Below are 17,786 nucleotides of genomic sequence, written 5' to 3'. Positions count from 1 at the left end.
GTTCTCTCCCATTACCCAGCAGCCCTCTCTAATGGTAGACTGACACAGTCCTGTGATTCTGTTCTGAGTGGGACTCGAGCAGAGAGGGGGAGGCAGGGCAGTACAGGGAAGGATAGAGCATTGAGAGAGGGGGAGGCAGGGCAGTACAGGGAAGGATAGAGCATTGAGAGAGGGGGAGGCAGGGCAGTACAGGGAAGGATAGAGCATTGAGAGAGGGGGAGGCAGGGCAGTACAGGGAAGGATAGAGCATTGAGAGAGGAGGAGGCAGTACAGTACAGGGAAGGATAGAGCATTGAGAGAGGAGGAGGCAGGGCAGTACAGGACAGGGAAGGATAGAGCATTGAGAGAGGGGGAGGCAGGGCAGTACAGGGAAGGATAGAGCATTGAGAGAGGGGGAGGCAGGGCAGTACAGGGAATGATAGAGCATTGGGAGAGGGGGAGGCAGGGCAGTACAGGGAAGGATAGAGCATTGAGAGAGGGGGAGGCAGTACAGTACAGGGAAGGATAGAGCATTGAGAGAGGAGGAGGCAGTACAGTACAGGGAAGGATAGAGCATTGAGAGAGGAGGAGGCAGGGCAGTACAGGACAGGGAAGGATAGAGCATTGAGAGAGGAGGAGGCAGGGCAGTACAGGACAGGGAAGGATAGAGCATTGAGAGAGGGGGAGGCAGGGCAGTACAGGGAAGGATAGAGCATTGAGAGATGGGGAGGCAGGGCAATACAGGGAAGGATAGAGCATTGAGAGAGGGGGAGGCATGGCTGTACAGGGAAGGATAGAGCATTGAGAGAGGAGGAGGCAGGGCAGGACAGGGAAGGATATAGCATTGAGAGAGGAGGAGGCAGGGCAGTACAGGGAAGGATAGAGCATTGAGAGAGGGGGAGGCAGGGCAGTACAGGGAAGGATAGAGCATTGAGAGAGGGGGAGGCAGGGCAGTACAGGGAAGGATAGAGCATTGAGAGAGGAGGAGGCAGGGCAGTACAGGGAAGGATAGAGCATTGAGAGAGGAGGAGGCAGGGCAGTACAGGGAAGGATAGAGCATTGAGAGAGGGGGAGGCAGGGCAGTACAGGGAAGGATAGAGCATTGAGAGAGGGGGAGGCAGGGCAGTACAAGGAAGGATAGAGCATTGAGAGAAGGGGAGGCAGGGCAGTACAGGGAAGGATAGAGCATTGAGAGAGGGGGAGGCAGGGCAGTACAGGGAAGGATAGAGCATTGAGAGAGGAGGAGGCAGGGCAGTACAGGGAAGGATAGAGCATTGAGAGAGGAGGAGGCAGGGCAGTACAGGGAAGGATAGAGCATTGAGAGAGGGGGAGGCAGGGCAGTACAGGGAAGGATAGAGCATTGAGAGAGGAGGAGGCAGTACAGTACAGGGAAGGATAGAGCATTGAGAGAGGAGGAGGCAGGGCAGTACAGGACAGGGAAGGATAGAGCATTGAGAGAGGAGGAGGCAGCGCAGTACAGGACAGGGAAGGATAGAGCATTGAGAGAGGGGGAGGCAGGGCAGTACAGGGAAGGATAGAGCATTGAGAGAGGGGGAGGCAGGGCAGTACAGGGAATGATAGAGCATTGGGAGAGGGGGAGGCAGGGCAGTACAGGGAAGGATAGAGCATTGAGAGAGGGGGAGGCAGTACAGTACAGGGAAGGATAGAGCATTGAGAGAGGAGGAGGCAGTACAGTACAGGGAAGGATAGAGCATTGAGAGAGGAGGAGGCAGGGCAGTACAGGACAGGGAAGGATAGAGCATTGAGAGAGGAGGAGGCAGGGCAGTACAGGACAGGGAAGGATAGAGCATTGAGAGAGGGGGAGGCAGGGCAGTACAGGGAAGGATAGAGCATTGAGAGATGGGGAGGCAGGGCAATACAGGGAAGGATAGAGCATTGAGAGAGGGGGAGGCAGGGCTGTACAGGGAAGGATAGAGCATTGAGAGAGGAGGAGGCAGGGCAGGACAGGGAAGGATAGAGCATTGAGAGAGGAGGAGGCAGGGCAGTACAGGGAAGGATAGAGCATTGAGAGAGGGGGAGGCAGGGCAGTACAGGGAAGGATAGAGCATTGAGAGAGGGGGAGGCAGGGCAGTACAGGGAAGGATAGAGCATTGAGAGAGGAGGAGGCAGGGCAGTACAGGGAAGGATAGAGCATTGAGAGAGGAGGAGGCAGGGCAGTACAGGGAAGGATAGAGCATTGAGAGAGGGGGAGGCAGGGCAGTACAGGGAAGGATAGAGCATTGAGAGAGGGGGAGATAGGGCATGACATGGAAGGATAGAGCATTGAGAGAGGAGGAGGCAGGGCAGTACAGGGAAGGATAGAGCATTGAAAGAGGGGGAGGCAGGGCAGTACAGGGAAGGATAGAGCATTGAGAGAAGGGGAGGCAGGGCAGTACAGGGAAGGATAGAGCATTGAGAGAGGGGGAGGCAGGGCAGTACAAGGAAGGATAGAGCATTGAGAGAAGGGGAGGCAGGGCAGTACAGGGAAGGATAGAGCATTGAGAGAGGGGGAGGCAGGGCAGTACAGGGAAGGATAGAGCATTGAGAGAGGAGGAGGCAGGGCAGTACAGGGAAGGATAGAGCATTGAGAGAGGGGGAGGCAGGGCAGTACAGGGAAGGATAGAGCATTGAGAGAGAGGAGGAGGCAGGGCAGTACAGGGAAGGATAGAGCATTGAGAGAGGGGGAGGCAGGGCAGTACAGGGAAGGATAGAGCATTGAGAGAGGGGGAGGCAGGGCAGTACAGGGAAGGATAGAGCATTGAGAGAGGGGGAGGCAGGGCAGTACAGGGAAGGATAGAGCATTGAGAGAGGGGGAGGCAGGGCAGTACAGGGAAGGATAGAGCATTGAGAGAGGAGGAGGCAGGGCAGTACAGGAAATGATAGAGCATTGAGAGAGGAGGAGGCGGGGAAGTACAGGGAAGGATAGAGCATTGAGAGAGGGGGAGGCAGGGCAGTACAGGGAAGGATAGAGCATTGAGAGAGGAGGAGGCAGGGCAGTACAGGGAAGGATAGAGCATTGAGAGAGGGGGAGGCAGGGCAGTACAGGGAAGGATAGAGCATTGAGAGAGGGGGAGGCAGGGCAGTACAGGGAAGGATAGAGCATTGAGAGAGGGGGAGATAGGGCATGACATGGAAGGATAGAGCATTGAGAGAGGAGGAGGCAGGGCAGTACAGGGAAGGATATAGCATTGAGAGAGGGGGAGGCAGGGCAGTACAGGGAAGGATAGAGCATTGAGAGAAGGGGAGGCAGGGCAGTACAGGGAAGGATAGAGCATTGAGAGAGGGGGAGGCAGGGCAATACAAGGAAGGATAGAGCATTGAGAGAAGGGGAGGCAGGGCAGTACAGGGAAGGATAGAGCATTGAGAGAGGGGGAGGCAGGGCAGTACAGGGAAGGATAGAGCATTGAGAGAGGAGGAGGCAGGGCAGTACAGGGAAGGATAGAGCATTGAGAGAGGGGGAGGCAGGGCAGTACAGGGAAGGATAGAGCATTGAGAGAGAGGAGGAGGCAGGGCAGTACAGGGAAGGATAGAGCATTGAGAGAGGGCGAGGCAGGGCAGTACAGGGAAGGATAGAGCATTGAGAGAGGGGTACGCAGGGCAGTACAGGGAAGGATAGAGCATTGAGAGAGGGGGAGGCAGGGCAGTACAGGGAAGGATAGAGCATTGAGAGAGGAGGAGGCAGGGCAGTACAGGAAAGGATAGAGCATTGAGAGAGGAGGAGGCAGGGAAGTACAGGGAAGGATAGAGCATTGAGAGAGGGGGAGGCAGGGCAGTACAGGGAAGGATAGAGCATTGAGAGAGGAGGAGGCAGGGCAGTACAGGGAAGGATAGAGCATTGAGAGAGGGGGAGGCAGGGCAGTACAGGGAAGGATAGATCATTGAGAGAGGGGGAGGCAGTGCAGTACAGGGAAGGATAGAGCATTGAGAGAGGAGGAGGCAGGGCAGTACAGGAAAGGATAGAGCATTGAGAGAGGAGGAGGCAGGGCAGTACAGGGAAGGATAGAGCATTGATAGAGGGGGAGGCAGGGCAGTACAGGGAAGGATAGAGCATTGAGAGAGGGGGAGGCAGGGCAGTACAGGGAAAGATAGAGCATTGAGAGAGGAGGAGGCAGGGCAGTACAGGAAAGGATAGAGCATTGAGAGAGGAGGAGGCAGGGCAGTACAGGGAAGGATAGAGCATTGAGAGAGGAGGAGGCAGGGCAGTACAGGGAAGGATAGAGCATTGAGAGAGGAGGAGGCAGGGCAGTACAGGAAAGGATAGAGCATTGAGAGAGGAGGAGGCAGGGCAGTACAGGGAAGGATAGAGCATTGAGAGAGGAGGAGGCAGGGCAGTACAGGGAAGGATAGAGCATTGAGAGAGGGGGAAGGCAGGGATGGACGGAACACAGAGAGAGACTCAAGGAGATACCAGAGAGACTCAAGGAGATAATGATGAGAGATGTTGGAAATGATGTATCCTGCTCAGCCCTGGTTGGATCACTGTGTACACCCCAGCAGTCCCCCATCCCTCCCTCCCCTTGGGAACGGATGACTGTGACCTCTGGTTGCCCTGTGCTTTGGGAATGTGACTGCTCCAAGTGGTGCACATCTGAATAACAAAGGGAGGCTGGCGGACAATTTGCTTGAGATCATCGTCTCTTCTTGATGGTAGTGTGTGTGCTGCCTGTTCGTGGGCCGTTTGAGACCGTGCTGGAAGGGATGCTGGCACACAGCTCATAACCCCAACCCCCAGCCCACATCTAACTGTCAGGGGGTGATTCTATTGGCCGCCGTCTCATGCAGGGAGCATCAGAGAGCGGCATAGTAATGGATGTTTAGGGAGTCAATTATCATAACCCCTTGGCTAGATAGACTAATATACGCAGGCAGTTTGTATGGATATGAAGGGGTCCTTTTTTAGTATTGCTGTTTAATAAGTAATCACATTCTCTGTGAACCACTATGCCTGTGCTGTGCCAGACACGGTCTCTGTCAGATACTGGCATTTTGAAATATGTCTATTCTAGTTGCGGCTGAGGGAGTGTGTGTGTGCGAGACAGAAAGAAACAGTCATATTTGTTTTTTATTTTATTTAACTAGGCAAGTCAGTTGAGAACAAGTTCTTATTTACAATGACGGCCTACTCCGGCCAAACCCGGACGATGCTGGGTCAATTGTGCGTGGCTCTATGGGTCTCTCAATCACGGCCGGATGTGACGCAGCCTGGATTCGAACCAGGTACCTCAGTGACGCCTCTTGCACTGAGATGCAGTGTCTTAGACCGCTGCGCCACTCGGGAGCATAGTTCCGCGATCAACTACCCAACTAACTGTCTACCCATCGTCCTATTAAGGGTATTCATCTTGGTGGTAGATGTGATGGGACAGACAAGACAGAGAAAAACACTTGTTCTAATGATTCGTGCCTCCTCTACTGTTAGCCCTCTACCGTTAGCCCTCTACCGTTAGCCCTCTACCGTTAGCCCTCTACCGTTAGCCCTCTACCGTTAGCCCTCTACTGTTAGCCCTCTACTGTTAGCCCTCTACCGTTAGCCCTCTACTGTTTGCCCCCTACTGTGAGCCCTCTACTGTTAGCCCTCTACTGTTAGCCCTCTACCGTTAGCCCTCTACTGTTAGCCCCCTACTGTTAGCCCTCTACCGTTAGCCCTCTACTGTTAGCCCTCTACTGTTAGCCCTCTACTGCTAGCCCTCTACCGTTAGCCCTCTACCGTTAGCCCTCTACCGTTAGCCCTCTACCGTTAGCCCTCTACCGTTAGCCCTCTACCGTTAGCCCTCTACTGTTAGCCCTCTACCGTTAGCCCTCTACCGTTAGCCCTCTACCGTTAGCCCTCTACCGTTAGCCCTCTACTGTTAGCCCTCTACTGTTAGCCCTCTACTGTTAGCCCTCTACTGTTAGCCCTCTACAGTTAGCCCTCTACTGTTAGCCCTCTACTGTTAGCCAGCATTTCACACAGAAACCGGCTCTCGCTCAGTCATTCAGGCCAACCGGGGAAATGTTGACCTTGTCTCTGCCTTTGTAAACTTCACAGTAAGATTGTCTCTCAGGGGGAAGTCCGTTCAGAGCTGTGTGGTGTGTCGGAGGACCTGTCTGAATGGGGTCATTTTGAGCCCGTGTGTAATTTTGAGAAACACGGCACTCCGTGTCACTGCTCAATGTGTCTGACAGTCTAGGATTGGCCACCGACTATTTCCGTGGTTTTATGTGGTTTTAGTAGTGTTAAGAATGATAAAGGCAAGATACTAATCGTGGTTAGAGAATCCAAAATGAGTACAAAACCAATATAGTAGGGGTTGGTCATTAACGTTGTTTTTATTTGTTCGTGGAGAATGCCTCGACTAACACTGCTTTTATTCCGGAACATCTTAGTCAGCGTCTCCCAGCACAATGCTCCTCCACTTGTTTGTGAACACTGAGCAAATCAAATCAAATCAAATGGTATTTGTCACATGCGCCGAATACAACAGGTGTAGACCTTACCGTGAAATGCTGACTTACAAGCCCTTAACCAACCAGTTCAATAAATAGAGTTAAGAAAATATTTACTAAATGATCTAAAGTACTGAAATAAACTAAAGTAACACAATGAAATAGATAGGAAGGGGTTGGGGAAGTGGGAGGGGGGGGGGTCTCCTATTTGTTGAGTTGAGAACGCGTCAGTCTGCGCTCGGCGCTGTGGAGTGTCAAGGCGTGGGGATGGGCTGGGGAAGCACCCTGGCGAAGGGATGGCCCAGGCATGTAGGCAGGCACCTGGAGCCGGCGGCACGGCGAGGCACTGTGTGTAAATACGCTGTCAGCCGCTCTCCAACTGAGTGGCATGAGCAGCCGATTAGCCGCGCTCGCACCGGTGTTCATGCATAATCTTCCAGTTCCACCGTGCTCCATCCTCCGCCGCTCTTACCTAACCTGTTCTATCTCCCCTAATCCACCCTCACTCAGATATACGCTCACCTCGCCTCATCGTCACACAGCCAGGCACTGGCCGGCCCGCCAGCTCAATGTATATGCAATTACAATACGTAGTCCCTAGGTCATTTTCAGGTGCTTTTGATACGTATCCTCATGTCACAGATTCCTTTGCATTCTCTCTCTCTCTCTCTCTCTCTCTCTCTCTCTGCTACATTGCTATTTGAATCGATCGCAATGGGGCCTGGTGGTCTTGGGCTGTACAGAGATGGCTGGGCGGGGTAGGGAGGCTGGTTAAAGTAGCCTTTCCTTTCAGAGGCAGCGTTTACTTGTAGCCTTGGAGACCTGGCTCCATTCGTCAGGCGTCTGGGTCGATGGCCGTCTCTCTACGATCGATGGTACGCCTCGGCGATCCCTCGCCTCCATCCTCCCTCTCTTCAATCCCTCGCTCCGGCCAGCAATTGCCCCTTACCCACCTTCCTGCCACACACACACACACACACACACACACACACACACACACACACACACACACACACACACACACACACACACACACACACACACACACACACACACACACACTTGAATACACACCAGATTAGAACACACACAGCCGCCCAACCAATTTGTCTGTGCATGTCAAATCACAATAATGAAGCATTATTGATCTCAGATTCAATTAACTTCATTAACGTGGATCATGGCAGCGGCAAATGGCGAGGGGGGTGGAGAAAGGGAGGTATAGGATCTCATCAGAGGGGATCTGAGGGGAGGAGAGGGGAGGGACAGAGACAGGGTCTGCTGCTATCTCATATTCTCCACTACCACACTGGCAGTGTCAGCTTAAGGCTACTAACCATTCTCCTTCTAATGATATCATTTAGCAGATAGGCCTACTGCTGTATTGGAGCTAGCTACCTCCCATTATGAACGTGGGGTTTGGTGCTATATTTAGCGTCTTTCATTACCAAACATCTAGCCCTTCTTTCCCTTTCCACCTTCACCTCGACACAGAAAGGTATTCATGGAACCTGCGGGTTTTTGCTCCTCTTCTCCGTTCTAACCAGGCCAAGTAAATGAACTTGGGGGATATTTGATTGGCTGCCGTGGTGATTCCTTCCTGCTTTTTCCTTGAAGAAATGCTCCCATGACCCAGCCCTCGGAGAGAGACGGCTAATAAAGTCTCTGTCATCTGATCAAATTCATCCCGTGGTCTGTCTGAAACTGCCGTTCAAACCTAAACTGTGCAACTGCTAAAGGCATGTGACTACAGACCCCCGCCCCACACACACACACACACACACACACACACACACACACACACACACACACACACACACACACACACACACACACACACACACACACACACACACACACACACACACACACACACGCACACACACACACATTCCACAGTTTCACTCCTAAACAGTTCTGTAAACATGCTGTAATAGAGTGCCTGTGTGAATGATTTGCCTGCGGAGGGATTATGTAACAACGATGATCTGTATCCTAGCAGCGTACTTCTTGACTAAAATGAACCCTTAGTGTTTGTATTGACTTGTATACAATAACGTCAACCAGAATTGACCTTTTATGGAAAGAGCTTTTTCAGAATCATCTGCTACTGAGATATAACAGCAACTGGCTAAATGTATCAAATGGTAAGCAAGAATTAGAATAGGGAAGACTGCAAAAGAATCGAGCGAAAAATTGGATTCCTCAGGTTTAGTTTTCCCCTTAAACATCCCCAAATGATATACAGTGCATTAATTGCCCCGATATCAGATGGACATGACATGTAATGGAAATACATTGGGGGCTCAGAGCTGGGCTGTTTGGATATGGAATCCTTTGATACAGATAAATGTGTTATTTTGAGAAGTAAACTAATCGTTCTGGGTTCTGTGGTCCCAATCCCAAAAGCACACATCTCTCCCCCCATTTCAAAGAGCCATTCTCAATGGGTCTTCTCTCTTAATATCCCACTGCAAATGAGATCAAACTCTCTTCCTCTCCGCTGCCAATTAATTCAGAGGTTATTTTCACTTGCTCTCCCTTTTTTTTATTTTTTTCACCCATCCCGTTTTCTAATTAAATGTGCACCTGCGTGGCAGCGCGTTTGGCCATGCCTGCACCAGGGATGAAAACTCAATATTGGAACACACATCCACGGTCACTTTAGGGGCCCTGTGGCCTGGCGCCGGTCCAGAGGCCTGTGAGATGCTCCCTGTGTGGCCTCGGGGTTGAGGTCTTTCCAAGGCCTCCCTCCTTCCTCTCTACTTGTCTTCCCTCCTACCTCCACATCTATTCCAGTCTTTTCTCTCTCGCTCTCTCTACTCTCTATGCCCTAGGCTCAAAGCTGATGTTTAAGTAGGTGTTTTGTGCTGAATGTGTTGCCTCACATTCCATCTCCATATGCCTTTAATGCAAGACACACGTAGACACATGTAAATAAAGGAATCATTCACACAAACGCCTCCCTTTCTCTTTCAGTATATCTTTCATTGTCTTCGTAGGCACACACACACACACACACACACCCGCAATGTTGGTTTTTGTTCTGTCATATTCAGGTCAAGGTTAGTCTTTTGGCTGGTTTGTTCACACTTGAGAGGGAGGCAGGAGGTTCAGTAGAAGAAGTACTTGACATTGGCACAGAGAGAGGCATATTACTTTGGCCTCTCGCTGTGTTTTCAGTTGCACATTTTAATGACATTCAAATCAGTGTTGTAATGATGTTTTAGGTGAACTATACATTTGTATTTAGTGCCGTAGTAAAGGTTGCACTGCAGATTAATTGGCTTTGGTGTTAAAATTACCCTCCCCCACGCCTTCCTTTCTCCGTGTGTGTTTTAATTACATTTAACAGCCTTAAGTCGGTGTTGTATTTTGAGGAAGGAGATTTCACACACACACACACAGCACACACATCGAGGTGTTTGGCCTCGATGTGTATGCTGTTCTGACTGCTTCCTGAGCAAAGGCATTCTTCTCTTAAACAGCTGTCGTTTTGGCTGATTCAGAACAGATGGCAGTGTGTGCGTGTGTGTGTGCGTGCATTGCCTGATCAGGGTTGCCTGTTGAGTTGTGTGTGGTATTGGATTACATGTTAAGATATCCCATATTTTGCTGCTCAATATTCCAATTGTGCTTTTCTGAGCATTGCTGCATCTGTTCACAAAATGGCAGATGTCCATTATGCATCTAAATGTAAAAGTTTCTATTGTCTACTCTCGGGCTCCCGAATGGCGCAGTGGTCTAAGGCACTGCATCTCATTGCTAGAGGTGTCACTATAGACACTGGTTCAATTCCAGGCTGTATCACAATCACTGTGTTTGAGAGTCCCATAGAGCGGTGGCCCAGCATTGTTAGGGTTTGGCTGGGGTAGGCTGTCAATGTAAATAAGAGTTTGTTCTTACCTGGTTAAATATATTTGTATTTTTTTTTAATACAATAATAGTGTAATCCCTAAGATTTATGTGACAAGTCGTAGACATTCTTCAGAAATGTTGGAACATTTTAAGTAGAAATGCTACCAAAATAATTGGCTGTAAGAATACATTTCCTTCTGGTTCAGTAGTTGTTCAGTAGTTGTTTAACAATGCATTCTGTTGTATACATCCTATACGCTAGCACACACGATTCCAACTTGCTGCATGCTGATGTGTGAGATTGAACATTAGGCAGCCTGCTTGTTCAGTTGAAAGGCTACGGACGACTGCCTGGAGGCACAGGGTTTTTACCGCAGCGCAACGACTGAGAGCTGCTGCGTCTTTCAGTGCATCTGTTTATCCCGCGGCATCACACTGCCAAAGGCAACAAAATGAGCCGACTGACAATGACAGAGATTTCTCCCTGTGTCTGGGCTGATGCAGTGCTCACACCTTCAGTACCGCGCCGAGGTAGAAGTCAGCAGTAACACTGCTGGAGCGTGTTGTGTGACATGGCTGGCAGGTTCTGGAGGTAGCTACCCGGTTCTGGAGATAGCTACCCGGTTCTGGAGGTAGCTACCCGGTTCTGGAGGTAGCTACCCGGTTCTGGAGGTAGCTACCCGGTTCTGGAGATAGCTACCTGGTTCTGGAGGTAGCTACCCGGTTCTGGAGATAGCTACCCGGTTCTGGAGGTAGCTACCCGGTTCTGGAGGTAGCTACCCAATGTCACCAGATATAACTGTACCTTTTGAAGAGGCTGTGGCTTTCCCCACAAAGCTCATATACGCTTTAGTAAATACTTTCCATTCTTTTAAGTGTTTTTTTTTGTTTGTTGCTATAGTGTTATAGTGTCCCATATTGAAGCGGATGTATAGGTTTCGTATCGATAATGTTCTGACTGTTAAGATCATTCATATTCAAGTGACCTTTAGCAGGTGTTAATGTGTGCACCGGCGCACCATGGTCAGTGTCATCCCTGCCCTTAGTTTACATACCTGGACAATGAATGATGAACAGCTAGGAGTCAGGAACGGTCAGGAATGTACGGCATTATCCCAATGTCCCGTCTATAAACCCTGCTTGTCTTCCGGCCCACTATTTTCAGATAGCCTCCAACGCCAAATAATACATTTGTGTGTATGTGTCTGCGCAATGATAGAAAGTGCTTTTTTATTTGTGTCTTTCCGTCTCACTGCAATCCACATTTGATTGTTTTAAACAGGAGGGATTTGAATATAAATTGAAAGCATACTCTCCAGGCTAAACTGTAAATAATAACTCGACTTTCTCATCTTTTGTAATTGAAGTAAATGTGTTTTGTTCTGAGAGATTTGGCGTTGGGAAACGCACATACGTTCATTTGTATTTACAAGTAGGCGAGCCTGTGCCGTGCAATGGGTGGAAATGCATGCTTAAATGGTGAGTGTGTCTGTTAAGAAATGCATTAGAGGCTGAAGAAGAAGCGTAAGACATATTAATTGACAGACAGGAACTGCTGTCTCGGAGGTTGATACAAGTAATTTATTACTTCAGAAACGAATGCCACCTCCAGAATCTGCTTCATTAATTTCAAATTTAGTTTTAATTTCAAGCTGTTGCCCCTTGAGAAGAATAAGGTGGCAAGTTGTGTTTGAAGAGCCATTTCCTCTCCCTCTTCTCTCTCTGTCTTTCTCATTCTCTGCAGTAAAGAACAAAGGGGGTGGGAGGGAGGGAGGGAGGCTGGAACTTTACTCCATTTGGAAAACAATGTAAATGCAATGGGGAAGTTGAAATGGATTTACAGCAACAGCTTATGATATGAAGTGGTCTCGTATGTGATTGCTTTGTTTTTCTGATATGGAAAGAACATTCTAGTATTTCTATCAGCTGTCTGAAATGCAAGGCATCGCAAGAATGCCAAATTGGAGATCTTCATCATTAGACATGGTGTGCTGTGGTAATAACAATCCTCTCTCTGTTTCTCTCTCTGTTCCCTCAGCGTATGCCCCTGAGGATGAGAAGGAGGCTGCCCTGCTCGATGAGGACCTGGAAGGGGAGGACTCTGCCGGGGAGGAGGAACCTGCGGTCAAGTACATGTGCCAAGACAAGGACTTCCTTTTCAATGACCGGCCTGGTTTCCACGACTCCCCGGTGGCCGACTTCTCCGGCCATGAGTTGGACAATGAGTCTCACCTGAGTGAGTCCAGTGACCGCATGTCAGACTTTGAGAGTGCCTCTCTCAAAAATGAGGAGGAGGTTGCGAAGGCGCCACTAACGCCCTTGTCGCCATCATCCTCTGTCGTGATGGCCACCAGCACAGCTATAGCCACGGAGGACGGCGCCACCACCGGGCCAGACAGCCTGGAGCAGATGAAGGCCATCTACACCAGCTTCCTGACCAACTCTTACTGGTCGTCTCTGAACCTCAACCTCACCCAGCCGCCAGCGGTGGAGAAACCTCCACGCAGCCACAGCAGCAGCAGCAGTAGCAGTAGCAGCAGTTGTGGCAGCAATGGCAATGGTTACGACTGGCACCAGTCCGCCGTGGCCAAGACCCTCCAGCAGGTCTCTCAGAACCAGAACCGACTCAACCACCCAGCAGCGGAGCAAAACAACCTATTCAGCACCGTGCAGCTCTACCGTCAGAGCACAAAGCTCTACGGCTCCATCTTCACAGGTGCCAGTAAGTTCCGCTGCAAGGACTGCAGTGCGGCCTACGACACGCTGGTGGGGCTGACTGTACACATGAATGAGACAGGCCACTACCGCGATGACAACCACGAGACAGACAGCGACGGCACCAAGCGCTGGTCCAAGCCACGCAAGCGATCCCTCCTGGAGATGGAAGGGAAAGAAGATGCTCAGAAGGTCCTGAAGTGTATGTACTGTGGACATTCCTTTGAGTCTCTGCAGGACCTCAGTGTCCACATGATTAAGACAAAACACTACCAGAAAGTGCCTCTGAAGGAGCCATTGACTCCTGTGGCAGCCAAGATCATGTCCTCCGCCCGGAAGAGAGCCCCCATCGAGCTCGACCTCCCCAGCTCCCCAGACTCCAATGGGGGCACCCCCAAACCCTCCCTAAATGACCCTTATGACCCCCTCCAGAAGGCATCCAACCCCTACATCACCCCAAACAACCGTTACGGACACCAGAATGGAGCCAGTTATGCATGGCAGTTCGAGTCCAGGAAGTCCCAGATCCTGAAATGCATGGAATGTGGCAGCTCCCACGATACACTTCAGGAGCTAACAGCACACATGATGGTGACCGGTCACTTCATCAAGGTCACAAACTCTGCCATTAAGAAAGGCAAGCCCATCATGGAGTCTCCCCCAGCACCCATCCCCATCATCTCTGCTGGTGAGGAGAAATTCCAGTCTGTGCCACTGGCAGCCACAGCATTCTCCCCACCTCCTCCACCCATACCTCCTCCCTCTAGTATTTCCCCTGCCATGGCTGTGGAGATTAAGAAGGAGGAGAAGGAAGAGGAATGTATGAAGGAAACCACTAACAGCAGCAAAGACAAGAAGACCGGAGATGACGAGACAGAGGAGAAATTCGATATCTCCTCCAAATACTCTTACTTAACAGAGGAGGATTTGGAGGAGAGCCCTAAGGGAGGGTTTGACATCCTCAAGTCCTTGGAGAACACAGTGACATCAGCCATCAACAAAGCACAGAACGGTGCTCCCAGCTGGGGGGGCTACCCCAGCATCCATGCTGCATACCAGCTGCCCAACATCATGAAGCTCTCACTGGCCCACTCGGGGAAGAGCTCAGCCCTGAAGTACATGTTCCCTGGAGGAGAGACCCTTTTCCAAAATGCCAAAAACCAACCTCTGATCTCCCCGCCCAGCCGCCAGACCTCTCCTCTCCCCAAAAACAACTTCCACGCCATGGAGGAGCTGGTGAAGAAGGTGACTGAGAAAGTAGCCAAGGTGGAGGAGAAGATGCGGGAGCCCAGTGTAAGGGCGTCCCCAATGAGACAAGCCACACCCTCCCCCTGCAGCAGCGAGGCAGGGGAGTCAGCCAGAGGGGAGTCCCCCAAAGAGAGGAGAGGGTCTAAAACCCCCGAGAGCATCGGAGGAGGCAGCCACAAAGACTGTAACGGTGACGCCAATGTGAAGGAGTCGCTGGAGAATGGAATGGAGTCTGCTGTCAAATCCCCCATCTCTGCCTTGTGTGGCAGCACAGCCATTATTACAGAGCACCCGCCAGAGCAGCCCTTCGTCAATCCTCTAAGTGCGCTTCAGTCCGTGATGAACGTCCACCTGGGTAAGGCAGCCAAGCCTGCTCTGCCGTCCCTGGACCCCATGAGCATGCTCTTCAAGATGAGCAACAACCTGGCAGAGAAGGCCGCGGTCGCCGCTTCCACCCCAGCTCATACCAAAAAAAACAACGAGCACTTGGACCGCTACTTCTACCACGTCAACAACGACCAGCCAATAGACCTGACCAAAGGCAAGAATGAAAAGAGTAGCTCCCTGGGTTCAGCTGCCCTGTCGTCATCCACATCAACACCCTCCTCGGGCTCCCCCTCCTCCACAGCCACCATGGCCAAGGCCTCGTCTGCTGTGGCCTCATTCATGTCCAACTCCCCGCTGCGTGAGAACGCCCTGTCTGACATATCAGACATGCTGAGAAACCTCACCGAGAGTCAAGCTTCCAAGTCCTCCACGCCCACCAGCCTGTCGGAAAGGTCTGACATCGAGGGTTCCACTCAAGAGGAGCTCGAGGAGATCTCTCCAGCCCAGAAACGCAAGGGCCGGCAGTCCAACTGGAACCCCCAACACCTGCTCATCCTACAGGCCCAGTTTACTGCCAGCCTCCGGCAGACTGGCGATGGGAAGTATGTGATGTCAGACCTGAGCCCCCAGGAGAGGATGCACATCTCTCGTTTCACAGGCCTCTCCATGACGACCATCAGCCACTGGCTGGCCAACGTCAAGTACCAGCTGAGGAGAACCGGAGGGACGAAGTTCTTAAAAAACCTGGACTCAGGCCACCCAGTGTTCTTCTGCAGCGACTGTGCTTCTCAGATTCGTTCCCCCTCCACCTACGTCAGCCACTTGGAGTCTCACCTGGGCTTCAGACTCAGAGACCTGGCCAAACTGTCTGGAGAACAGCTTGTCAGCCAGATCTCACGTCACACCAAAAGCCTGTCCGAAAAACTGCTCTCCAACCACTCCCACTCCAACCCTCACTCCCTCTCCCACGCCCACTCCCTGTCCCCCTCCCCTGACGAGGACGGTAGCAGCACCTCGTATCAGTGCAAGCTCTGCAACCGGACTTTTGCAAGCAAGCACGCGGTCAAGCTCCACCTGAGCAAGACCCATGGGAAATCCCCAGAGGACCACCTTATGTATGTGTGTGAGCTAGAGAAACAGTAGCACTAAGCTGTGGACATGCTGCACTCTCTTTCTCTCCCGTTCTCTCTTGGTCTATCTTTAGCCTTTCACAGACATTTCTTTCAAAAAAAGGACTAAAAACTATTAAGTGATGAAACTGCACAAAGATGCCGTGGAACTACTGTTTAGTTTCGGCACATGGTTTCTGATTTTCTTTAAAGGGAGACTCACTCTGGCCCAAGACGCTTTTGTTTGTTTATGCTCTCCTTTTTTGAAAAGAAGGTCATTTTCTATATGTGCAGTGTTGAAGAAAGAGGTGCTGTTGTCACTGATAAAACAAATGAAGGTTGAACAATATTTTAAAATGAAGTGGTATGTATTTGAAAGTTGTGTAAATTGGATTTGATTTCTTTATATTTTGGCATCCGTGAGATGCGATAAGCTGCATGCATAAATTAAACAGTTTAGTTTAACATTTGGTTAACTAAATCTGGTGCACTTTTCTTTTTTCTCTCTCTTTCCCTCTCTTTTTGTTAATGTGATCTTTATGTGCTGGTGTCAGCATCTGAAATTTAACCCTCTGAGTACGGCCAAGCACTTCTACCCGAATGATCCAAAACCCCTTCTCAAAACAAACTATTTTAGATTGGAATTGACCAAGCTATTGTGTGGTTTGTAAGCTGCACAATGAAAGTACTATATGTCCCTGTCCAACAACCAATCTCTAAAGATGCATTGTATGTGATGCAAAATCTCAATCTGAAGTCGTTTACTTTGTTTAATCAGGGACCTTTATGAATTCAGGTCTGTGTAAAAATGTATATAAAAACATATATACTAATTCCTGTCTAAATTATGCATCATTTTTATATTTTTAATTTAAGAGGAGTATGACTATCTACTGGTGCACAATATATGAAGACATTAATGAAATTGTTTTGCACAATAGTTTTATAAATATGTTATTTAATCAAATGATATGAAAATAAGAGGAACAAAATTACCCAGAAATCTTTTATTTCCACCTCGTGCTCAAAGGGTTAAACCTCTAGTACAAGACAGTACATGTGCCGGTATTTGAACATTAAAAGATAAAAGGTTGTACAAAAGATGTTACTTTATGAAGTAAGGAAGAATTCCACATGTATCCTCTTATTTATACGCACTCTTGGTTGTTGTTTCATATCGTAGGATGCCTTTGGATTGGTATTTTCTTTTTTCTGTCTAATTACTCTCCCACAATTCCACACTGCAGCTTTATCTTTTGGGGATATGAAAGGTAACCATAGTTACCTCACCTCTGATTGACAGTTCTGCAACATTTTTGGCAGGTCATTTGCTGAAGTAACTGACAGCTGCCAGTGTAATGAAATCTTAGGTGTAAAATATTGGCATGTAAACAGCACAGACACTGTTATGCATTCTGTGCCGTGTTTTTTGTTGTTGTTGTTGACAATGAAGCACCCATTATATGACTTCGTATAACCTTTTTTTCTACTGCAGCATTAAAAAGGAAACCGTTTTTGCAATAACACTGTGTGTCGTGGCTCACGATTATGTAGGTGCTGTGCGTTTTCTAATGAGCACATTAAACGGAAAATTGTTTCTGGCGGTGATGAGTTCTGGACGAGTTTACAGTGAGTGGCAGAGCCCTGCAGAAGATGAAAGCTGTCACATCATCATCCTGTGTGTTTCCACAAAGCTCTGCCTGGAGCGGGAATAGCCTATGGGCCATATCAGGGGCCACTATGGGGAGCCTCAGAGACAGACACCACCCAAGCACTATAGTGGTGGCACCAGTATCACATGTCCATCAAGTGTGTGTATCAGTCATACTTGTTCCTGCCTGCGATCTTCTCCATGTGGTTGTGTTGGGCTACATAGGAAAGAGGAAATAGAATCCACATACTGAACAGCAGGTAACTCGTAGCTGTGTGGCATCTCCATTCACAAACACAACAATATGTGAACTGGGATATGCCCTTCCCCCTCCATCTCGATGACTGGATGTAGCAGATAATTGCATAAACCCTGGCACTAGCTGTCTCATTTTCACCATTTTATTCCCCGCTCTGTAATTAACCCCGACTTCCATTTTGTGTGTATAGTAGATATTTTTTTTTTTAAGAGAG

General features: G+C 49.7%; 1 protein-coding gene across 1 annotated transcript in view; it reads left to right on the top strand.

Annotated features, from left to right (window-relative positions):
- The window catches only part of LOC129834346 (teashirt homolog 3-like), a 39,730-nt gene extending 22,542 nt beyond the window's left edge, over positions 1 to 17,188 (top strand). The window contains exon 3 of the mRNA XM_055899248.1: positions 12,302 to 17,188. Coding sequence (XP_055755223.1) covers positions 12,302 to 15,696 — 3,395 coding nt within the window. The 3' untranslated portion in view covers positions 15,697 to 17,188. The remainder of the gene's footprint in view (positions 1 to 12,301) is intronic.
- The last annotated feature ends 598 nt before the right edge of the window (positions 17,189 to 17,786 follow it).

This window comes from Salvelinus fontinalis, chromosome 35 (genome assembly GCF_029448725.1).
Source record: "Salvelinus fontinalis isolate EN_2023a chromosome 35, ASM2944872v1, whole genome shotgun sequence".
Taxonomy (NCBI): Eukaryota; Metazoa; Chordata; class Actinopteri; order Salmoniformes; family Salmonidae; genus Salvelinus; species Salvelinus fontinalis.
Note: the sequence above shows the minus strand (reverse complement) of the source record. Positions and strands in the feature narration are given on the sequence as shown.